At 53.3% G+C, this 24,252-nt stretch overlaps 1 protein-coding gene across 4 annotated transcripts in view; it reads right to left on the bottom strand.

Annotated features, from left to right (window-relative positions):
* The window catches only part of ULK1 (unc-51 like autophagy activating kinase 1), a 210,060-nt gene that overhangs the window by 128,572 nt on the left and 57,236 nt on the right, over window positions 1-24,252 (bottom strand). For all 4 annotated transcript variants that reach the window (XM_086942657.1, XM_086942660.1, XM_086942658.1 and 1 more), the window contains 2 exons: window positions 1,608-1,640; window positions 65-101 (listed from right to left, as the gene is read on the bottom strand). In XM_086942657.1, coding sequence (XP_086798783.1) covers window positions 65-101; window positions 1,608-1,640 — 70 coding nt within the window. The remainder of the gene's footprint in view (window positions 1-64; window positions 102-1,607; window positions 1,641-24,252) is intronic.

The raw sequence follows: 24,252 nt of genomic DNA on the forward strand, positions 1-24,252 counted from the left end.
CTTAAAACGGTCCTTGGGTGCTCCAACAAGAGGCAGCCCCTCCCACTGGGCCTCGTGTACTCACTGTGCAGGTAATCCGCGAGGTCTCCCCCGTTGCAGTACTGAAAAAGAAAAAGAATGGAATTAACACTACAAGATGACGAGAACAGTGGAGGCCAAGCAGAGACGGTTACAGCTCTGATCACTACATTCTAGGTGCACCTGAAAGTCAAGTCCTACTATCACTTATAGAGCAGCTCGTGACGTGGGAGCTGGACACATACAAGGCATGCAAATCCTGCGAAAGTAAAGCGGGCCGCGTTGGCTCCCTAAATATGCCCTGTGGGATGCAGACAGATGGTCACCACAAGCACATTGACCCGCTGAGTTATCTTAAACAAGCATTGGGAATGCCAAGTGGGCTGGTTTTAATGAGCTGCCCGCTGCTCATGCTCTGGTTTATGGGGACCAGGAGTGAGAACCAAGAAAGAGCATGTACTTGCTCTGCTGTGATGGAACATGGCACAGCCAAGGATTTATGAGTAGAGGAAGGAAGCATGTGAAAGTGCATGTAGGGGAGAACCCTAGAGCCGAGACATTCAGGACAAGTGCTGTGTGTTATACGTGCAGTGTCTTAGCAAAGGTCTGTTTATCCACTGGTAATCGACAGAAGAAGCCTCACTGGGATTTAAAAGAAGCACAGTGTGGTAAATTACATAACAGACAAGCCAGTCGTTTCTTAGATAAAATTGAAGGTCAGATCCTACATAAATTATGTAACTTTAATACCTCGGTCCCAATCGCTATTAGACTGGAATTTGGTGCGATGGGTTCATTCAGTCAAGGCTTAGCTAGTATATTACGTTGGGGGTCCCAACTAACGAATAGTGAGTTAAGGGGTTCACGTGTAAGAAAATCTTTGAAGGACCCACTGATTTCTCCTTGGCATTGAACTATTTTAGCATAAATGAGGAGTCTGATTTCCATCTCACTTTTACAATTTAAATCTTTTCTAAAAAAACACAAGTTGTATGGTTAGCTTTCAGAGAGATGTTACATATTGCAGATCAAAAGAAAGGCTGAAGATAATTGCAATGTCAAACACTTTACACTTTTACACTTTTTTTCCTATTTTTGTTCAATTTCTTGGAGGGCCCAGCAGCTCCCATTGGCTGCTGGGTCCACTCTGTTTGCTGAAGTGAGCTTCAGAGAAATTGTTTTCTTCTATTTCCTGCCCAGGTCGTTCAGTAGGCACGCAAATGCACGGTGGCATATGCCCACGCATATATCAGCAAACATGAGCGTCCCAACCAAAGAACTTAGGTGCCGGTAGCGTCATGATGTACATGCACTAGACGTGTCTTATCATAAAGCTTTTTTCTTCTGAGCTTTTTACAACCGGACTCCCAATGAAATAGAGGTTCTTCCACTATGGGTGGAAAACAGGAAGTCCTCCGGGGCCCTTTCACATGGAATCAAACCTCTGGCACCGGGGAGAACCTGACAGTTCACACTGATTTTTTTAAAGGGAAAGAAGGGGGATGTGTTAAAAAAGAATTGACAACAGAAGAAACCATCTTTGAAACCAAAAACCTAAAGTTTGAGAAGAAACAGAAGCCAAATCTCACCTCCATGACCAGGTAGACCGAGTTCGACAGCTCCTGCAAACAAAAACACAAAAGATTTACATGTTGTTCATAGGCGAGCATGAAAGATTGCTAATAGCTACGGAAAGTCTAGGTCACGGTGGTTTCTACAACTGTGCAGAAGCATGGGATCAGACACTGCGCAGAGGTGTAGAGGCTTTTTAAGTACGAAACGGATTCACTTGTTGTGTTCGCCACCTCACGGTTTCTATATTCAAAGTGGTGCACCCGCAGAGCCATCCTTAAGCAAACTTTCCTAGGAAACTAGTAGCTTACTAGTAATTCACACTCATATAAGTTTTTGTTAAGATATGCAACAGACGAAACAATGCAGTTTGCATACACCCACACTATGGTTATTTTCACCGCAATTCTGATGGCCTTTTTATAGTATTTTATCTGTTTTAACTCTGACCCTTTTTTAACATCCCATACAAATATCTTTTAGATAAAGTCAAAATGCTTTTGGTAACCGACAGGCATTTTATCTATCAATGAATTAGCTTTTAGTCACAATAAGTGTTATTTTATTTGATCTTGTAAATGAATATACTAACTACAAATACCTTGTACATTGCACTTTATCAAACTATAGAACCTTGAGCAGAGAGTAAATCTAAGAATTTAACAAAAGCTTCTATAACTTGGACTGCTCCATTTTTAAAACACATATACATGCTGCTACTTGTTTAGTACTGTTAAGGGGTCTTGAACCTCTCCTGAAATTCTTTGATCCTGCAGTACGACAGCTTATTGTGCAGTCTACTATACTCTCCCGTCTAGATTATGCTAGCTGTAGGAAGGGGGAGGCTCTAGTTGGTGCAGTGCAACACTAGCGACAAGCAGGGACTCTTTCTTCCTCGTCAGGGCTGAGGGTTACCTTCCAGACAACCTCTGCTTACCCTCTAGGTAGTGTGGCTTAAGCAGTCGTAGGCTAATCTTTGGGGCACATAGGGTTAAACATTTGCAATATTACACCCTCACAACCAACCCACCACACAATGAGACCAAACTGTATTCTGTAAAAATATATATCTTTATATAAATTTCAAGCAGGCTTGTGAATACAGTTATCAGACTTTCAAATAGCGGTTCCCAGTTACTTAGTTCAAGTTGCCACAGTTCTTTCCAGCAATAAGCGTTTTTTAGGGCCTTCTGCCCAGTTCAACAAAGTTCTTGTGGAGCAGGCGGCTTCCAGGGGAGCTGTCCCACGTCGCGTTGCCTTCCCGGGGTCGCTGTTCGTTGCGGCTCTCAGCCGAGCAATTCACGGGTCATCCGGGGTAGCGGTGTTCTGTGGCAGGGTCCTTCCTTCGGCGTTCTCTCCAACCCTGGAGGCGACGACTGGTGTGGTGGAGGCCGGTGGCAGTACGGTCCCCAAGTGCAGGACGTACCCAGCCAAGGGCCGGTTGTAGCTATGCGCTCACAGCTGGGCTGTCGGGCAGGATACCGACCAGAGGGGGGGTTCTCACAGGCGGTTGTCCGTCTTCGCAGGTGGATCGACGGCTCGAGGCACAGTCATTTCGGGAGCTTGGACCGGACGGGTCCTCCTTTACTTTGCTTTAGGTTTCCCGGTGCAGAGGCGTTCACGGTGTTCAGGCCAGCGGCGGCTGGACCTCACTTTGGTCTCGCTGTTGCTTTGGGGCGCCAGTCACGGTGTTCGGGAGGATGTCGATGCCTTGGATTACGGGGAGCGTGGCAGTGATGCCCAGCGCTCCCAGACTCCTCTGTCAGTACTGCAGCGATAGCAGCACACACAGTCGCTTTCTTCAGGGTGTAGCGCCCACTGGTCCTGGGGCGCTGGCCAGGAGGCAAGTTCAGCAGCAAGCCCTTGGAGATCGTTTCAGCAGAGTTTGGCACAAAGTCTTGTCAAGCAAAAGTCTTCTCGCAGTCTTTCCTTTTTCCTCTCCTTCGGCAGCAAGGCACCAGACACAGGCAAGAGACAGCACTCTTCCTTGTCCTTCACGGGCCTTCTCGTCGGGCAGAGTTCCTTCTGTAGCCCAAACCGGATCTAACTTTCAAGGAGCACGGCTCCTTCTTTTATACGGTATTTCTTTTGTTCTCGCAGGCCAGGGGGGCCTTTGCATAGCCACTTTCAGTCCTTGAGTACCCTGGTGGGTGTACTCCGGCTTCTGCTTTCAGTGTGAGGGGCAGGCGCATCAGACGCCCCACAGGAGGTGGAGCCAGCATTGTGCGGACAGGGGCAGCCAGAGTACCTTGTTGATGGGGCTTCGCCCTTCCTGGGCCAGGTGTCGGCCGAGTCATCAGTCGCTCCCCAGGAGGGTGGAGCCAGCATTGTGGTGGCAGAGCACAGTAAGATCCAGAGTCAAGAGCCACTCCTACCTCCCACTAAGGTGTAATCTGTGCATTCACCACCTGTCATCCCCCAGCCCTGTCACTCACACATCCCAGACAGTCAGATACACATACCAGCAGAGGCGGGCTGAAATGGTTAGGCAAGCAAATGCTAACTTTCTAAAAGTAGCTTTTGCAAACACAGGATACTAAAATAAACTTGACTACAAGAAATATTTTATCATCCTGAGTTCAGGCATACTAAACACGACTCGCTACCATGCTCCTTGAGCCTGCTGGGATTATAGGGTGTAATAATTCCAGCAGCCCAGTCTGGCCTAATGGAAGCAGGTAGCCTTCAATAGTGAAATACGATTTTGGTTGTAAGTCACTACTAGGACATGCCACACACATCAGGGCCTGTCCTACCTTACACCTACAACGCACCCTGCCCGTAGGCCTACCATAGGGGTGACTAATATGTAGTCAAGGGAAGGTTCAGGGGCTGGCAAGTGGGTGCACTTGCCCAGCTAGCGTGACAGTACGAGACCGCACGCGGGTTCTGCGGTCGCAGTCCCCAGACACATCTTTACGGCTGCTTTGGTGGGTGGCGCAACCAGCGCTGCAGGCCCACTAGCAGTATTGGCATCTACAAGCCCCGGCACTCGTAGTGCACTTTACTAGGGACTAACAGTAAATCCAATGAACCAATCATGGACATCAATCACATGTACAATTTACAGTAGGGAGAGCATATGCACTTTAGCACTGGTCAGCAGTGGTAAAGTGCCCAGAGTCATTAAACCAAACAAAATAGGTCAGAGAGAGTATAGGAGGAAGGCAAAAAGTTTAGGGATGACCCTGCCAAGAGGCCCAGGTCCAACACTAGCGCTCTGCTTTTAGGGGCTAATAAAGCAGAGATAAGGCGTTTACAACGAGTTCAAAACTCTGCAGCCAGAACTCGGATAGGCCTCCCCCGCTACTGTTCGGTTGGGACTACAATTCAAGGGCTGCATTGGCTTCCGATCGACAAGCGGATCCAGTTTAAAGCTCTCTGCCTACCCCTTAAGATTTTAAAATCTGGCAGCCCGGCGCCTCTGCGCGATCTTTTGAGCCCGTACGTTCCTCACTGACAGCTGCGTTCGCTGGGACAGCACATGGCGACTGTACCGCGGTTCAAACGCTGCCGCGCAGGAGGGTGCTCGTTTTGTCCTCTGGCCGCCAAGCTATGGAATTCTTTGCCGGTACAGATCCGGGGCATGGATGACCTGCTCGCTTTCCGGAAAGCCATCAAAACTTTCCTTTTCTCCTCAGTATAGGATATAGGCCTGATTGTTTCTGTGCTTTAACCTCTCAGGACCGTTGTACTTGTAGATCTGATAGCGCCGGGATGCCCCTTTGCTGTGGCAGCTGTGCGCTCTAGAAAACTTTTAACATAACATAACACATTCATGTTTGTAGTTTATATAATGAAAACATTGTATTTTGTTATTTCTTTTTTCCCTTATTATGTAGTATAATGTATGTATTGTTTTCCTTCTAGTTTTGTGCTTTTATGGCCTGTAAGGTCGAAATAAAGCTTTTCTTGACTTGACTTGACTTGACTTGACCAGACTAATAGTTTCTCTGCATGTTTTCAGAGGCCTGGGTCTTGAATGAAGTTCCCACCGAGGTCCCCAGAGGAGGCCAGGCTCCAGGTACCCAGCAGCTGCCCCCTGCCCCAGAGTAAGATTGGCTCCAGGCCACCCGCAGCTGCCCACTGCCCCCAGAGTAAGCTTGTTTCCAGGGTAACCCGCAACTGCCCACTGCCCCCAGAGGAGGCCAGGCCACACAGCAGCTGCCCAGAGGCGGCCAGGCTCCAGGTCACCCCGCAGCTGCCCACTGCCCCCAGAGGAGGCCAGGCCACCCCTCAGCTGCCCACTGTCACAGAGGAGGCCAGGCCTCCCCCAGCTGCCCCCAGAGGCGGCCAGGCTCCAGGCCACCCTGCAGCTACCCATTGCCCCCAGAGTACCCCTGGCTCCAGGTCACCCACAGCTGCCCACTGCCCCCACATTAGAGAGGCCCTGAGGCACTCGTCCTCTTTGATGTATAGAAGGGCATGTATTCAAGGTGCCCAATGCCTATGGAGAGGGGCATGGGGCAGTGGAGAGAACCAAATACATCTCGACTTCTCAAATCGAAGCAGCTTAAAGGAATACAGTATCTACACTTGGCATCAAACAGGATGCCTACAGTATGGCTGGAAGGAGCATCAGCAGAAGGTCGCAGTATGGATGGCAGGAGCCCTGGCATCGAACAGGATGCTTGCAGTATGGATGGCAGGAGCCCTGGATGCTTGCAGTATGGATGGCAGGAGCCCTGGCATCAAGCAGGATATGAGCATCCATGGCAATGGACAGGGCCTGGGCATCAGGCGCAATGCCCACACTAGGACAGGCCTGAGACTTCAAGCTAGGCAGGACTCGTGCCGGCAGGGTAGGTGGCTGCCCTGGGAGTGGCTGGGGGCCAGCCGTCTGAATTACAGGCGCGTTGGCAAAAGATAGCGAGATCGCAGGCTGATTGGTAGAAGCATGGCATCAGACACGGATGCCCGCAGGCAGGATGTTGGTTGGCACTCACACACAGGCCGCAGGTGGCATGCGGCTTCACCTGAGGGCGCAGGGCACCAGCGCCCAGCAGCGGCCTCGGCCAGCTCTTGGAGTCCGGCCAGAGATATAAATAGAGGCCGCGGCGAGGGCCGTCCAGAAGCGCCAGGCCGGGGGGGGGGGCGGCGAGGGCGGAAGGGAGGCAGAGACATGGAAGGCCGTCGTCTGTCTGTCTGTCTGTCTGAGCCGCCACAACACAGCTCCCCGGGCGGACCTGGGGCCGGGGAGAGGTGCAGGCCTCGGGGCTCGAGAGATCCAGAGCCGGGAAGGGAAGGGAGGATGGAGACTCCCCGGAGGCAGGACCGCCCCTGGTGGCCCTGGGCCAAGGGAGCTCTGCCGGACGGCACAGACCCATGAGGAAGCTGCAAGCCCTCTGGAGGCCGGCACGTCTGGGGCAGAGTCAGTCACATCAGCCGTATGCAACTGTTTCCTACCCACCTCCTGTACCCCAATGCTTTCAAGCTGAGGGACTGCCTCGGGTGCAGGCCCAGTGGCCTTCCTCTCACATGACCAGGAACCCCTACAGCCCCCTAGCAGCAACGTCATGGTGGGCACCTTACTGTTAGAGATGTAAGAGGAGGCACACCAGAGGTAATGGAAGTTACAACCCTACCGCAGCAGCTTTGTCCAACACAGATAACCAAACAGCAGAAGTATAAAGACGTCCAAGGGACCAATAGCATCTCTCGACACTTCTTGAAACACCAACCTCAGTCTCAACCAAGGACCCAATGGCAGCTCTTAACACTTCACGACACGCCAACATTCGATCTCAGCCAAGGGCCCAATAGCACCTCTCAACACTTCACGACACGCCATCACTCGATCTAAGCCAAGGGCACAATGGCAGCTCTCAACACTTCACGACCCACAGTCAATCCCAGCCAAGGTCCCAATAGCATCTCTTGACCCTTCACAACACACCAACACAGGATCTCAGGCAAGGGCCCAATAGCAGCTCTTAACACTTCATGACACGCCAACACTCAAGACCCAATAGCATCCCTTGACACTGCATGCTTCTTAGACCAGACCTCTAGATGTAGCGAGGTTCACGTTCATCTTTCTTGATCTCTATGGTTCATGGGCATCTCAGCTACAAGCACCTGAGCGACAGACGGTCTGACGATCACTAGCCTATCATGCATGGTTTGTTAGTCCCCATACAAATTCACACAGTTCCATGTGCAGGCCACTGCTGGGGACTAATGGACCCCTCTACGTGTGATCTTGTGCAGCTTCTGCGTGGACCTTCAGTTTCCACGCAGAAGGACACAGTGGCAGCTGCGTTCCCCAGTGTGTTAGTCCCAGTAGAGGCATCTTTGAGCAGCACTTGTGCTGACAACAAGGTCTGTGAGGCCCACAGTGCAAGGTTATGAGGGGACTCAGCAATACCTGGTGGAACAGCAGCACTCTGCACAAGATACATGTTCAAAATGGGACGATTGTGCTACGGAAAAGAGATCGGCGAGTTCGCTCGGTTACACTTCCATTATCTAATGACAGAAAACGTGTATTAGCCAAGTGTCTAATATGTATCCTAATCCTTCCCAATGTCCTAAACATAAAGTACACATCTGAAACTCGGTAAGCCACACTCAATTAATTAGTTGTTTCACTAATACCCTGAACAAAGTAAAAAACTCTGAAAAAAACCACAATTCACTTCTGGATTTCTATTATCCGGGAGATTGTGATCATCTCTGACTGTAAGTGAAAGCTTGCATCAGTGCACCAAATATGTTGCTTCACTGGAACTTCTAGGCGCTTTGTTACACTTCTTGGTACACCTCTTCATCCAGAAGGAGTACGCTTTCCGTGGGCTCCAAAATTAAGACTGCAAATTGTCCGCTATACATGATTAAAGCGACTCCGGCTGGTAGTTTGTGCTGTGTGCAGATTACTAACCTGGTTATCACTTCGAGAAGCATTGCACATATGTAACTTGATTAAACTATTAATTTTGAGGAAAAAAAACTCCTAAAATGAAACGACGCTTTACAACTGCCAGGACGTGGTTCCAACAAAGCAGAATATCCGTTTCACAACAGTATAATGAGTAACAGCTCAGTCCCACGTGCAGGAAAGCGCACACCACCTCCTCTCGGAGCTGTACCCCCATACATGTATTACTTGGTGGGGGTAGTGGAGATTTTTGATGAATTACGTGCCATTATTAAGCAGATTGTGCAAGCCAACATTTTGAAGGGAAAGTTGATCAGTTTTGCTGTGGTTGAACTGCTGCTGGTTTCCTGCAAGTGATCAGGGTTCAGGGGTGTTCCTCAGGACAGAAGTAGGAGAGGTGAGGAGGCTTTCTGTGGAGGAGTGGGCTCTTGGCCAACAGTAGAGACAGGCGCCAGGGCGGTCTGAGACAGCATGCTTTATTTACTACCTTTCTATAGTCCAGGAAGCCTCGGCATAGAGGCAGCTCCCACCTTTAAGTACTAGGTGTAGGCCCTGGCTTTCCCGATGCCCGCACCCCATTGTATCACGCCTTGTGCCCTATGTGCCTACTACCGGGGGACCTGATCGAAGAGGACAGCGACAGTGATGGCTGCCCGTGGTCCACAAAGGGGACCCTCGTAGGAGGGTGGCCGCCTTAGTGCTCCATGAGGGCACACAAGACAGTCTAGAAGAAGGGACCCCACCCCTGAGCGGTCCGTGCGCGGCGTCACAACCGGTAGGGGGTGGACGGGGATAAGGTATAAGGGCCTCTCCCCACCCACCAGGCGGCCTCTTTGCCGCTGCCCTTACAAAGAGGTTCGCAATTGGGGAAAACAGATTTTTGTATATTCTTGGATATGAATTGGCTAAAATATTTCATTATTTGTGTCTTTGTTTGATGGATACTTCTTTCTGTACATTGTTTTGAGGGTCAAATAGTAGAAACTACTTAGTCAAGGGTATCCAGCTTTCAGTAGCGGGTCAGTGCGGACCACCCAACCGCTGACGCGGTGTGTGGCCGACACCATAGGCACTTAAAGTGTGTTTGGGCCTAGATTCAGCCTTGTATTGGACTATTGATCTAAATGTCATATTTTGTGGAATGTATTTTATGCAGATAATCTGTGTTGCCTCTCAAATATCTTTTGTATGAAAAATGATCAATGGATGGTCAATCGGCAGCTGACCATTGAGGTGGCCAATATTGTCTCCTTAATCAATGGCGGTGACCTTAGCAGACAGTGCAGCTCCACACTCCCTGGCTACTCTTTCTTTAGGTCCAGTTGCATTGGATAATGCCTGCCACGAGGGGGCCTTCGTTGTGTTGGGCCTGCTGCAGGTATACCTTGCCAGGGCCTCGTGGCACTGGTGTGGCATTGGCGTGACATTGGCGTGACACTGGTGCAGCATTGGAGTGACACGAATTTGCCGCTGAACTTGAGAGCCGCTTGGCATTTCCTGCAGAGCAGAATTCTCAGAAATTTGGACTGTTGTCCAGAAAAGTTTGGCATCCCGACCACGGGACAACCAACGCAAAAGACTTTAGAATTGAAAACAAACACAAAAGTCAGCCTCCCACAGGAAAGAGTGCAAAAACAGACAATATTCCAACAAAAGGCCTATGTGGAGGAGGCTGCCGCTGCAGCATTCTGTATATTTTAGGGGGTGGGGGGGACAGAAGGCACCGTGCATAATGCCACTGGCACTGGCTCCTTCTGCCTCGAGTCTCCCGGCAACGCATCTCTCGCCCAGTAACAGAGGACGCCTCCAGTCCACCCCCACCGCTGACGCCCAGCTGATCCTGGGCAGCTGGCCGATGCAGATAGCGCCGAGCACCGGCCATCTGCCTCCTTGTAGCGCGCACAAAAGAGGGCCGAGCGCTGTGCGTGTGGCTCTCATCAGCTGGAGGAGGGGAGGGGGCGAGGGCTCGCCACCCCCCACCCCACCTTGCAGGCCTGTGCTGACCTCTGAGATGGTCAGAAACAAACATCTGTAACAGCCAGGGCTGCTCCGAGGCATGGGAGGCCCGGAGAACCCACAGCTGGAGACAAGGCCTCCCTTTGACCCAAGGGACGCCAGTGAGACCCGAGTCCTTGCCTGGGCACCACGCCACGGGGTACAATTCACAGACCGCTGAAGGGAGTGGTTTCCGACTGCCATCTACCATTCTTACCGCTCCGAGACCACCCCACCCCCGAGAGAGCTGGCACGGGCAGCAGCCCCTTGTCTCTTCCCTATCCCTCACAGTCACCTTTAGTGAACTCCGAGAAAGGCTCCTTGTCAATCAATCCACTTTGCCCACTTTCTGTGAAGAAGGGAACTGAGCACATACACTCAGCCCACTTTCTATAAAGAAGGCCCTTGGGCACATCCACTCTGTCCACTTTCTGCAGAGAAGGCACGTGGGCACATCCACTCTGCCCACTTACTGCAGAAAAGGCACATACACACTACTCTGTCCACTTTCTGCAGAGAAGGCCCCTGGACACATCAGTCTGCCGACTTGGCAATGCCAGGGCACGCTACTGTCCGCGCCCTCCGGAGCCCTAACTCAAAGGTCCAAAGCTCTGTACAGCAAGGAGGTTTCCACTAAGCGTTGGAAACGCAAGGCAGGCACGGCTGCGAATGAATAAGTGATTGCGGGCTCTTGCCTTATGCCTGCGCATCACGCATCATTTAGCCAGAAAGGGCTTCATGAATAAAAGACGTTAACCTACTTAAGCAAATAAAAGCTTTCTGGAAGGTTCTCCCTCCCCCCCCCCACCCCCCCCCCCTGCACTGGCAAGCGTCAAGGCACCTGCCTGCCAACAGTGACAGTCAGCTTCTCAACACCCACCCGAAGGGCACAGGGTGAGCGAGGGGGCCATCCCTCCAAGTCGGGCCCCAGACATGCTCTGGACAGAGCACTAGAAAGAAGCCAGGGTCCCCAGACTCCAAGTCCAATGTTGGCAAAGGTGCCACTAGCTCCCGAGTCAGCCCCGGAGTCAGGCCGCAAGAAGGAAAGAACACTGGCCCAATCCTTTTCAGGCAACGCAGTGAGAATCTGGAACTCCCTTCCACCTCAGCTCCGGACCACCGCCTCCTCCCAGGCCTTCAAAAGGGACCTCAAAGTTCTCCTCCTCCAGAGACACCTCCAAAAGTAATTCACGTCCTCTTGTTATTTGGAGGAAGACCTCCCACTACTGAAAAATTCTACTTTCCACGACCATGGAAGTGCCTTCCCAGTGTGTTCTTGTGGTTGGAGTGTTTGCCTTTTTTTCAGTATTTTCCATGTACTTGTGTTTGGTGCCCTTTTGCAACATGCACACACCACTTTGCCCTTGTAACACACTGTTTGCTACCTCTCACATGTTTTTACCTTTGATACTTGCTCAAGTGCCACCTTTGCCTACGCAACGCTTGCTCTTGTGCCTGGGTGTCTAGCACTTATTGCAGTATTATACCTCAAATTAAACTCTGTTTTCTCTTGTAACTGCACACTTGTCACTTTTTCCTCGTGCACTTTTTACTACCTCATGTATTTTTGGTTGCTCACAATTTTTACTACCTCATGTATTTTGTTTGCTCACAATTGTCACTATTACCTTATGTAACGTAACATCTGCTTTTGTAATCTGTTCTTGTGTAATGTTTGCCATCATGTTTCATCTCTGTTCCTATTGTGAAGCGCTCTGACGCCTTCGGGTCAAGTCCGCGCTATATAAAAATGCATAAATAAATAAATAAATAAATACGGTGTCGTGGGCTCTAGGTCCCCAGCTAGCCCTGGTCAGGAGGCAGTCAGGCCGCTGGTCTCTGTAAGGTGAGTGCCATGGCACTAGGTCCCCGGCTAACCCCAGTCAGGAGGCAGTCAGGCCGCTGGTCTCTATAAGGTAGGTGCCATGGGCACTAGGTGCCCGGCTAGCCCTGGTCAGGAGGCAGTCAGGCCGCTGGTCTCTATAGGGTGTCGAGGGCACTAGGCCCCCGGCTATCCCCAGTCAGGAGGCAGTCAGGCCGCTGGTCTCTATAAGGTGGGTGCCATGGGCACTAGGTGCCCGGCTAGCCCTGGTCAGGAGGCAGTCAGGCCGCTGGTCTCTATAGGGTGTCGAGGGCACTAGGCCCCCAGCTAGCCCCGGTCAGGAGGCAGTCAGGCCGCTGGTCTCTATAGGGTGTCGAGGGCACTAGGTCCCCAGCTAGCCCCGGTCAGGAGGCAGTCAGGCCGCTGGTCTCTATAAGGTGGGTGCCATGGGCACTAGGTGCCCGGCTAGCCCTGGTCAGGAGGCAGTCAGGCCGCTGGTCTCTATAGGGTGTCGAGGGCACTAGGCCCCCAGCTAGCCCCGGTCAGGAGGCAGTCAGGCCGCTGGTCTCTATAGGGTGTCGAGGGCACTAGGTCCCCAGCTAGCCCCGGTCAGGAGGCAGTCAGGCCGCTGGTCTCTATAAGGTGTCATGGGCACTAGGTCCCCAGCTAGCCCTGGTCAGGAGGCAGTCCGGCCGCAGGTCTCTATGAGGTGATGAGGGCACTAGGTCCCCGGCTAGCCCCGGTCAGGAGGCAGTCAGGTCGCTGGTCTCTATAGGGTGTCGAGGGCACTAGGCCCCCGGATAGCCCCGGTCAGGAGGCAGTCAGGCCGCAGGTCTCTATAAGGTGGGTGCCATGGGCACTAGGTGCCCGGCTAACCCTGGTCAGGAGGCAGTCAGGCCGCTGGTCTCTATAAGGTGGGTGCCATGGGCACTAGGTGCCCGGCTAGCCCTGGTCAGGAGGCAGTCAGGCCGCTGGTCTCTATAGGGTGTCGAGGGCACTAGGCCCCCAGCTAGCCCCGGTCAGGAGGCAGTCAGGCCGCTGGTCTCTATAGGGTGTCGAGGGCACTAGGTCCCCAGCTAGCCCCGGTCAGGAGGCAGTCAGGTCGCTGGTCTCTATAGGGTGTCGAGGGCACTAGGCCCCCGGATAGCCCCGGTCAGGAGGCAGTCAGGCCGCAGGTCTCTATAAGGTGGGTGCCATGGGCACTAGGTGCCCGGCTAACCCTGGTCAGGAGGCAGTCAGGCCGCTGGTCTCTATAAGGTGGGTGCCATGGGCACTAGGTGCCCGGCTAGCCCTGGTCAGGAGGCAGTCAGGCCGCTGGTCTCTATAGGGTGTCGAGGGCACTAGGCCCCCAGCTAGCCCCGGTCAGGAGGCAGTCAGGCCGCTGGTCTCTATAGGGTGTCGTGGGCACTAGGTCCCCGGCTAGCCCTGGTCAGGAGGCAGTCAGGCCGCTGGTCTCTATAGGGTGTCGAGGGCACTAGGTCCCCAGCTAGCCCCGGTCAGGAGGCAGTCAGGCCGCTGGTCTCTATAAGGTGTCATGGGCACTAGGTCCCCAGCTAGCCCTGGTCAGGAGGCAGTCCGGCCGCAGGTCTCTATGAGGTGATGAGGGCACTAGGTCCCCGGCTAGCCCCGGTCAGGAGGCAGTCAGGTCGCTGGTCTCGATAGGGTGTCGAGGGCACTAGGCCCCCGGATAGCCCCGGTCAGGAGGCAGTCAGGCCGCAGGTCTCCATGAGGTGTTGAGGGCACTAGGTCCCCGGCTAGCCCTGGTCTGGAGGCAGTCAGGCCGTTGGTCTCTATAAGGTGTCGTGGGCACTAGGTCCCCGGCTAGCCCTGGTCAGGAGGCAGTCAGGCCGTTGGTCTCTATAAGGTGTCGTGGGCACTAGGTCCCCAGCTAGCCCTGGTCAGTAGGCAGTCAGCCCGCTGGTCTCTATAAGGTGTCATGGGCACTAGGTCCCCGGCTAGCCCTGGTCAGGATGCAGTCAGGCAGCAGGTCTCTATGAGGTGACGAGGGCACTAGGTCCCCGGCTAGCCCCGGTCAGGAGGCAGTCAGGCTGCAGGTCTCTATGAGATGTTGAGGGCACTAGGTCCCTCTCTGGCTAGCCCTGGTCAGGAGGCAGTCAGGCTGCTGGTCTCTATAAGGAGTCGTGGGCACTAGGTCCCCGGCTAGCCCTGGTCAGGAGGCAGTCAGGCCGTTGGTCTCTATAAGGTGTCGTGGGCACTAGGTCCCCGGCTAGCCCTGGTCAGGAGGCAGTCAGGCCGTTGGTCTCTATAAGGTGTCGTGGGCACTAGGTCCCCAGCTAGCCCTGGTCAGTAGGCAGTCAGCCCGCTGGTCTCTATAAGGTGTCATGGGCACTAGGTCCCCGGCTAGCCCTGGTCAGGATGCAGTCAGGCAGCAGGTCTCTATGAGGTGACGAGGGCACTAGGTCCCCGGCTAGCCCCGGTCAGGAGGCAGTCAGGCCGCAGGTCTCTATGAGATGTTGAGGGCACTAGGTCCCTCTCTGGCTAGCCCTGGTCAGGAGGCAGTCAGGCTGCTGGTCTCTATAAGGAGTCGTGGGCACTAGGTCCCTCCCTGGCAAGCCCTGGTCAGGAGGCAGTCAAGTCCCTAGTCTCTATGAGGTGTTGTGGGGACTAGGTCCCTCCCTGGCTAGCCCCGGTTGGGAGACAGTCAAGTCCCTAGTCTCTATAAGGTGTTGTGGGCACTAGGTCCCTCCCCGGCTAGTCCCAGTCAGGAGGCAGCCAGGCCGCTGGTCTCTATAAGGTGAGTGCCATGGGCACTAGGTCCCCGGCTAGCTCTGGTCAGGAGGCAGTCAGGCCGCTGGTCTCTATAAGGTGTCGTGGGCACTAGGTCCCCGGCTAGCCCCGGTCAGGAGGCAGTCAGGCCGCTGGTCTCTATAGGTGTCGTGGGCACTAGGTCCCCGGCTAGCCCTGGTCAAGAGGCAGTCAGGCCGCAGGTCTCTATAAGGTGTCGTGGGCACTAGGTCCCCAACTAGCCCTGGTCAGGAGGCAGTCAGGCCGCTGGTCTCTATAAGGTGTCGCGGGCACTAGGTCCCCAGCTAGTCCTGGTCAGGAGGCAGTCAGGCCGCTAGTCTCTATAAGGTGTTGAGGGCACTAGGTCCCCAGCTAGTCCTGGTCAGGAGGCAATCAGGCCGCTGGTCTCTAAGGTGTAGTGGTCACTAGGTCCCTGACTAGCCCAGGTCAGGAGGCAGTCAGGCCAATGCTCTCTATAAGGTGTTGTGGGCACTCGGTCCCTCCCCGGCTAGCCCTAGTCAGGAGGCAGTCAGGCCGCTGGTCTCTATAAGGTGAGTGTCGTGGGCACTAGATCCGGCTAGCTCCGGTCAAGAGGCAGTCAGGACGCTGGTCTCTATAAGGTGTCGAGGGCACAAGGTCCCTGGCTACGCCTGGTCAAGAGGCAGTCAGGCCGCAGGTCTCTAAGAGGTGTTGAGGGCACTAGGTCTCTCCCTGGCTAGCCCTGGTCAGGAGGCAGTCAGGCCGCTGGTCTCTATAAGAAGTTGTGGGCACTAGGTCTCTCCCTGGCTAGCCCTGGTCAGGAGGCAGTCAAGTCCCTAGTCTCTATAAGGTGTTGTGGGCACTAGGTCCCTCCCTGGCTAGCCCCAGTTGGGAGGCAGACAAGTCCCTAGTCTCTATAAGGTGTTGTGGGCACTAGGTCCCTCCCCGGCTAGCCCCAGTCAGGAGGCAGCCAGGCCGCTGGTCTCTAGAAGGTGTCGAGGGCACGAGGTCCCCGCTAGCCCCGGTCAGGAGGCAGTCAGGCCGCTGGTCTCTATAAGGTGAGTGCCATGGGCACTAGGTCTCCGGCTAGCCTGGTCAGGAGGCAGTCAGGCCGCTGGTCTCTTTAAGGTGTCGAGGACACTAAGTCCCCGGCTAGCCCCGGTCAGGAGGCAGTCAGGCTGCTGCTCTAGAAGGTGTCGTGGGCACTAGGTCCCTCCCTGGCTAGCCCTGGTCAGGAGGCAGTCAAGTCCCTAGTCTCTATAAGGTGTTGTGGGCACTAGGCCCCTCCCCGGCTAGCCCCAGTCAGGCCGCTGGTCTCTATAAGGTGAGTGTCGAAGGCACGAGGTTACGGCTAGCCCCGGTCAGGAACCAGTCAGGCCCCTGGTCTCTATAAGGTGGGTGCCATGGGCACTAGGTCCCCGGCTAGCCCTGGTCAGGAGGCAGTCAGGCCACTGGTCTTATAAGGAGTCGTGGGCACTAGGTCCCCGGCTAGCCCTGCTCAGATGGCAGTCAGGCTGCTGGTCTCTATAAGGAGTCGTGGGCACTAGGTCCCCGGCTAGCCCTGGTCAGGAGGCAGTCAGGCTGCTGGTCTCTATAAAAGGTGGGTGCGGTGGGCACTAGGTCCTGGCTAGCTCCGGTCAGGATGCAGTCAGGCCGCTGGTCTATATGAGGAGTCGTGGGCACTAGGTCCCCGGCTAGCCCCGGTGAGGAGGTAGTCAGGCCCCTGGTCTCTATAAGGTGGGTGCCATGGGCACGAGGTCCCGGCTAGCCCCAGTCAGACCACTAGCCCTCTATAAGGTGGGTGCCATGGGCACTAGGTCCCCTGCTAGCCCTGGTCAGGAGGCAGTCAGGCCACTAGTCTCTATAAGGAATCGTGGGCACTAGGTCCCCGGCTAGTCCCGGTCAGGAGGCAGGCAGGCCGCTGGCCTCTACAAGGTGTCGAGCGCACAAGGTCCCTGGCTAGCCCTGGTCATCAGGCAGTCAGGCCGCTAGTCTCTATGAGGAGTCGTGGGCACTAGGACCCATCCCGATAGGAGGAAGTTAGGCCACAGGCCTTATACAAAGTATCATGGGGGTAACTTGGCCCCTCCCGATTCGACAAACCTACAGCTGATGTTTTTCAAATAAGTGGTTAAAAACTGACAATTGTAAATCGTCAAAGGCTCTTTTTAGTCTCCATCTTTTTTTTACCACAGAACAAATCTCATTAGGGCAGTCTATTTTTATATTTCTCTGATTACGAATGAACTCTGGCACGCAATGCTTTGACCTGGAAAATATAAAGCCATCCAGCTTGCTTCTGGCAGCGCGTGATATTGTGCGGAGTGGAATGGAGGGTGGCTCTGGGTCTCGGGCTATGCCACACACCAGAGCATCTGAGGTCAGTCTGATGCGAGAAGCAGCTGACCTAGATCCATCTGTTCATGCCTACGTGAGAACCTGCATGTTGGATGCATGGCACGAAGACGTGGGAAGCTGCATGTGGGATGCATGGCACGAAGACGTGGGAAGCTGCATGTTGGATGCATGGCACGAAGACGTGGGAAGCTGCATGTTGGATGCATGGCACGAAGACGTGGGAAGCTGCATGTTGGATGCATGGCACGAAGACGTGGGAAGCTGCATGTTGGATGCATGGCACGAAGACGTGGGAAGCTGCATGTTGGATGCATGGCACGGAGACGTGGGAAGCTGCATGTTGGATGCATTGCACGAAGACGTGGGAAGCTGCATGTTGGATGCATGGCACAGAGACGTGGGAACTTGCATGTGAGATGCACGGCACAGAGACGTGGGAACTTGCATGTGAGATGCACGGCACAGAGACGCGGGAACTTGCATGTGGGATGCATGGCACGGAAACGGGGAACTTGCATGTGGGATGCAGGGCACGAAGACGTGGGAAGCTGCATGTTGGATGCATGGCACGGAGACGTGAGAACTTGCATGTTGGCTGCATGGCACGAAGACGTGGGAAGCTGCATGTTGGATGCATGGCACGGAGACGTGAGAACTTGCATGTTGGCTACATGGCAGGAAGACGTGGGAACTTGCATGTTGGATGCATGGCACGGAGACGTGGGAACTTGCATGTTGGATGCACAGCGCAGAGACGTGACCATTTGCATGTTGGATGTGTGGCAAGTAGACGTGTAAACACACATGTTGGCTGCAAGGGAAGAGATCAATGGAAGGTAACCATTAAGCGGTGGAGGGTCAAAGGCATGATAGGGAGGGCTGGTACAGTGACACGGCCAAAAGGACCAGTGTTTACTCCGGACCCTCTATATGTTCAGGACTAGGCCATGGTTTACACATGGTCAACAAACCATGACAGCACCTGACGTGGATTCTGGCCATGAATTTGCCCATTACTTGGCTTTTTATCATATTGTTCTGTAAATCCGTATAGCTCGAATCTACAAATATTCCCTTTGGCTTCCGGCCTTTCCCCGACCCCATACACTCACGTATCACAGTTGCAGTACCATTCACATTTACATACATATGGACCCAGCAGCAGGAATACAGTGCCACAAGATCTTTTATGATCTGGAAACATTCAATAAAAGCAGGCATTCTTTTAGACACAGTTCCGGCTGGCCATCCCACTCCCAGGGAGTTACTCTTGTGCCTGTAAACAAGCTCTGAGCACTGCAAAGCTGGTGTCGTCAGAATCTGATGGCTCGAGTTCAGGAATAATATTCAGAACAACTGCTCTGCAAACCTTCACCCTGCGCTCCAAGAGGCAAGATCTATTTTTAAAAGTTTCCGTTTCGAAAAGATGCTTTGTTTTGAGACGCAGCTGTTACTTGGGTGTGCAATAAGTAAGTGAAGATTACACATTAGTTATAGTAGAACCAACGTGTGTACTATGGAAATGGAGAGGCGAGGCACAGATGCAACACGGTCTAGGGTGGAGTGAAGTTAATCTAGGAACGTTTCAGGCCATCTCTGCGGTAAACACTGAACACGGGGCACCATCCCACCCCCCTATTTGGTGTGGGGACTCGGGGAGGAGTCCCCGCCAGTCTGGTCTACGGCGCGCAAGGCATGCGTAACTTCCGGTGCATGGAATGGGGAGGGGTATATAGGCCTCCCCCACCATCTGGACTTCCTCTTTTGCACACCGGACACACCGAAGCAAATGGGTACAGAAGGGTACCTCTGCGTGGCACAATAGGGGTGCCAGAGCCAAATCCCAGGAGCCTCATGGGAGGATTCTGGAAAACCGCGTCGGTGCCCCGTTAGTCCTTCGGAGGGTTGTGGGCCTGAACAACCGGGGGCTTGCCTTGCTACGCTCTGCCCTGAAAGGGGCACGAGTAATATGGGACCACAGTGTCACGTGATCCGGAAAGAGGATCACCAGAAGGGGCAGCACAGATGGGGTTTGCCCCAGTGCTGCTTGGCTCATCAGGCGGGCAGGGCAGCATAGGTTGGTACAGCTGCCTGCCTTTGGATCGCCCGTAAGATAACCCGCCATATTGCATACTGTTGTATGTAATAAACCTGCAGCAATATTTACCCAAACAAAAAAACTGTGTGGTGTATTTATTTATTTAGCATGCATGCTATGTGTGGAGGGGTGGGGAGTGTTGCCATTAGTGGTTCACTACTCATGAATAACAAGGACTGCATGCAAAGGCAGAACTACATGTGCATGTCATGTAGGTGTGTGTATGTGCACTCTGTAGCAGCCCCACACGGTATTCGAAGTGCCCTGGCAGCTTGTTCAGTGAGTCTACATTGCCCAGCTTAAAGAGACACTCCCCAGCAATGCACAGTGTGAGTTTAGACTTTGTACCCACACAGCCATTGTGCAATGCCTACCCGTGCATGTAAGGTTTGTCTCCAGGGCAACGCTGTGTCTTCCAGTGTGTCCCTGGCAGGTTGTCCAGTGAGTGTAGATTGTGAAGAGACACACAGTCCCCAGCCATACACAGTGTGTTCATACTTTGTCCCCTTAGAGACATTGTGTAATACCTACTCCTGGAGGGAAGCTTTGCCACCAGGGCAGCGCGGGTTTTCCAGGGTCTCTGGGAGCTCAGACTGTACTCACTGCTCACAACTACCACAGCCCCCCCCCCCCCCACACTTTTGACTAGTTTCTTAGATCTTTTGACCACCAGCTACTAATGGCCGCAGCCTTTTCAGACCCTATGCCTGACATGGGGTACTGTTGTCATGCTGACCTCCCACACTACAGCTTAGGGTTGCGCCGATCAGCTCAAGGGAACAGACCTCCAAAGTTCCCCATCGTCCCATTAACCACATTATCCCACCCCCAAAAAACAATATTCAAAACGGTTTAAAAGCGCCACACTGAGGTCCTTCCCAGAAACTCTCTGAGATCCTTATACAGTGCCAAAAGCAGACTAACAATACCGACCAGTTTGTTATTCTTCACAGGTGACAGGTGGGCGGGGCACCTCACCACTCAGACCGAACGGATCATAAAAGGGGGTGGACCTCTCAAGGGAATCGTATGGGATTTCCTCAGGATTCCCGCCACCAGCATCCCTGACAATGGGGCAGGCATGGCCGAGGAGAACTGGGAGGGAGAGAAGCCGCAGAATCCATTACTGATGCAGAGAGGCTGCACGACGTAACACCACAGCCCAAAGCCAGAGCACCGCATGTACCACAACGGGGCGCTCCATGCGGCCAGGAGAACAACTCTGAGGAGCCCAACACTGGCAACACGCAGGTTCTGAAACCAACGCTGCCCCACTCTTGAAGAAGGGCCCTCACACTCGCCCGACCATGGACCCTGAGCAGGCACCCCCCTCATACCAACTCTTGCTACCCGGGGAACCTTTCTGAGCCACCTGCCGCACTGGCACAGCCCTGCCACCTGCCAAGCTGGCACAGCCCTCCGACTATTGAAAGCACATCATTCACACTCATTCTACCAAGGGAAGAGGAGTTGGCCTAAAGGCTAGGGCGGTGGACCTTGAATCTGGGGAACCGGGTTCAAGCAATGACGCTGAACATCCTGTGATTCTGTGCAAATCGCTTAATCTCCAGTGCCTAACAAAACAAGCATTTGCAATGCAATAGGTCTCGCATTTACGCGAATTTAAGCTATTGGCATTGTAAATAACAATGCCTTTTATTTATGTTTTAAAAACGAAAACAAAAATAAAAGGAATTGTCATTTACAAAGCCAATAGCTTAAACTCGCCTAAATGTGATACCTGTTGCATTGCAAATGCTTTATTTCTGGGGAGCAGATCTCGTTAAAATATTCCGAACTCTTCAGTGGTCTTAAACTGATGGACACAAGACACAACATTGTTAGGTTGTAGGGCAGTAAACAGTTTTCTACTTGGCTTTCGCGTGTATCAATATAAGCTGGTGCATGTTTATAGACAGGGTGGTGTACTCCAGTCATGGTTGCACTGGAAAGATCAGCAAGATTTGGGGTAACAATGGAGCAAAGTCCATGGACTGCATTAGGCCCCTTATACTTATGTCAGAATTACAACTCAGGGAGTGGCCAAGCAAGATAGTCACGTAGATCGCCACCGAATACCTATCCTGTAGACATCCTGCGGCATTCCTTTCCTCGGACGCTGACAAACATCACATGAAGCCACTCTGGATGACCTGGAGTACAGCCATAGCAGTTCAGGTAGCCAAGTAGCTAGGGAGCGCACAGAGCAACAACCGATAGTGCCGGCTCGGACATCCAAGACCCGCGAGACAGGCCAGGCGTGCTGTGCTGTCGGCCCCTGGAAGCTGCTCTTGTTCCAAGCGTTCCTGAGAGGGCTGCGGGGCGTAGGAAACTAAAAGCATGCCATGCGCACGTTGTGCGAGCCGTACAAGTGCACATCGCCTGTCAGGGCGCGTGCACATCTCCTGTCCCCCTTCCGAACCAAAATCGACGACAATAGTCTCGTCAAGCGAGCACCACATGTGCTGCATCGCTAGACAAGACCTAAAAATGAATGTATCCCCAACTGGTGCTTGTGTAAAGCGCTCCGATACCAGATTCCTTCGGGTCAAGTTATATTAAACTCCGTTAAAAAAATGGAGGAAGGTAGGGGATTGTGCCCTCACAATTATCAATAAAGGTTCATAAGAAAATACAGGCATTCGTTGAAAGTTTAGCGTACTTACGTTTTATTTAATTTTTCACAGTATAGTAGGACAGCCGACACGTGTTTCGCCCAAAAGGCCTGTTTCAAGGCAAAAATAAATGTCCAGTCAGATTTGTAACTCAATAAAAAGCCATGGTCGAGGTCTCTGCGGTCCGGGAAAATGGGACTCCCTCATAAGCTCCTCCCTCATACCATCTCTTGCCACCCTGGGAGCCTTTCTGTGCCAACTGCCGCAGTAGCACAGACCTACCACTATGGAAAGCACATCATTCACACTCACTCCACGAAGGGACCCTGAGCAAGCCCCTCCCTCATACCATCTCTTGCCACCCAGGGAACCTTTCTGTGCCACCTGCCGCACTGGCACAGCCCTGCCACCTGCTGCGCATGCACACCCCTACGACTATTGAAAGACCATCATTCACACTCACTCCACCAAGGAAAAGCCCTTTCCTCATACAATCTCTTGCCACCCTGGGAGCCTTTCTGTGCCACCTGCCACACTGGCACAGCCCTGCCACCTGTCATGCTGGCACACCCCTATGACTATTGAAAGACCATCATTCACCCTCACTGGACTATGGCCCAGAGCAAGCCCCTCCCTCATACAATCTCTTGCCACCCAGGGAACCTTTCTGTGCCACCTGCCGCACTGGCACAGCCCTGCCACCTGCCGCGCATGCACACCCCTACGACCATTGAAAGACCATCATTCACACTCACTCCACCAAGGAAAACCCTTTCCTCATACAATCTCTTGCCACCCTGGGAGCCTTTCTGTGCCACCTGCCACACTGGCACAGCCCTGCCACCTGTCATGCTGGCACACCCCTATGACTATTGAAAGACCATCATTCACCCTCACTGGACTATGGCCCCGAGCAAGCCCCTCCCTCATACCATCTCTTGCCACCCAGGGAACCTTTCTGTGCCACACTGGCACAGCCCTGCCACCTGCCGCGCTGGCACAGCCCTGCGTCTATTGAAAGACCACCATTCATTCACACTCAAACCAGCTGAGTCCTCAAGTGAAACCTGGCCTCCCTCATCAGTTCTCGTGGGGTCACACAGCGCCTCGATACTCGTGCCTTACAGTCAGAAATAAACTAGCATGGTGCTGGGAACATGGCACAGAGCACCTTCATCGCCATCTTGGGTGACGTGCTTCGCACCAGTGTCCGACTGGTGTCTACAAATAGAACTCCTCTGGGAGGGATGGGCGGGCCCGATTCCTAGAGAGCCCTGACCTGCTCGGAGGGCTGCTGGCGGCATGACCCAGGCAGAGGGTGGGTTCACGAGTCCACCCGCTCCAGGACCCCTCCGCCCTGGGCGGATTCCCAGAACTCTCTCTCCATCTAAAGTCCTGGAAGTGGCCTTCCAAGAGCACGTCATTTCTGGGAAAACAAGCACGAGGGCGAGGGGTCCAACAACACAGCTGCTCGCACGCTGGATCCAGCACATCATATAACAAGCATTGGCAAAGCCAATAGGCCGCGGCTAGGCTAGAGCTATTTGGCTTTGACAATGTGTTTTTGCCATGTTGTACACCAGTGTGGCTAAAAGTGAGTGGCGTACGGGAGAGTGAGTGTCAGAGTCGAGTGGGAAAAGTGGAGCAGAGTGGCGAAGACTGAAGAAGAGTGGCGAACAGTGGACTAGAGCGGCAAAGAGTGGACTAGAGTGTCGTAGAGTGGAGTGTCAAGTGTTACGGGCGAGTGTTGTGGAGTTGCGTAGAGTGCTGTCAAGTGTAGAGTAGAGTGGCATAGAGTGGAATAAAGTCATAAAGTGGAGTGGAGTGGCGCAGAGCGGTGTAGAATGGAGTAGTGTTGTGGAGTAGAGTGTTACAGAGTGGATTAGAGTGTCATAGAACGGGGTGAACTGGTGAAGCGTATTGTGGAGTAAAGTGTCAGAGTGGAGTAGTGTATCAGGGAGTGGCGTTGAGTGGAGTCAAGTGGCATGGAGTGCCAGAGTAGAGCAAAGGAGCACAGTGTCGTAGAATGACGTGGCATAGAGTGTGGTGGAATGTAGAGTGTCGTAGAGTGGACTGTCGTAGAGCGGAGTGGTGTAGAGTATGCATGTTGTGTTAGCGCTCTGCCATTACAGACAACACATTTTCGATTGTAATGCCCATTACATTTGGATAT

Source organism: Lissotriton vulgaris, chromosome 11 (assembly GCF_964263255.1).
Source record: "Lissotriton vulgaris chromosome 11, aLisVul1.2, whole genome shotgun sequence".
Taxonomy (NCBI): Eukaryota; Metazoa; Chordata; class Amphibia; order Caudata; family Salamandridae; genus Lissotriton; species Lissotriton vulgaris.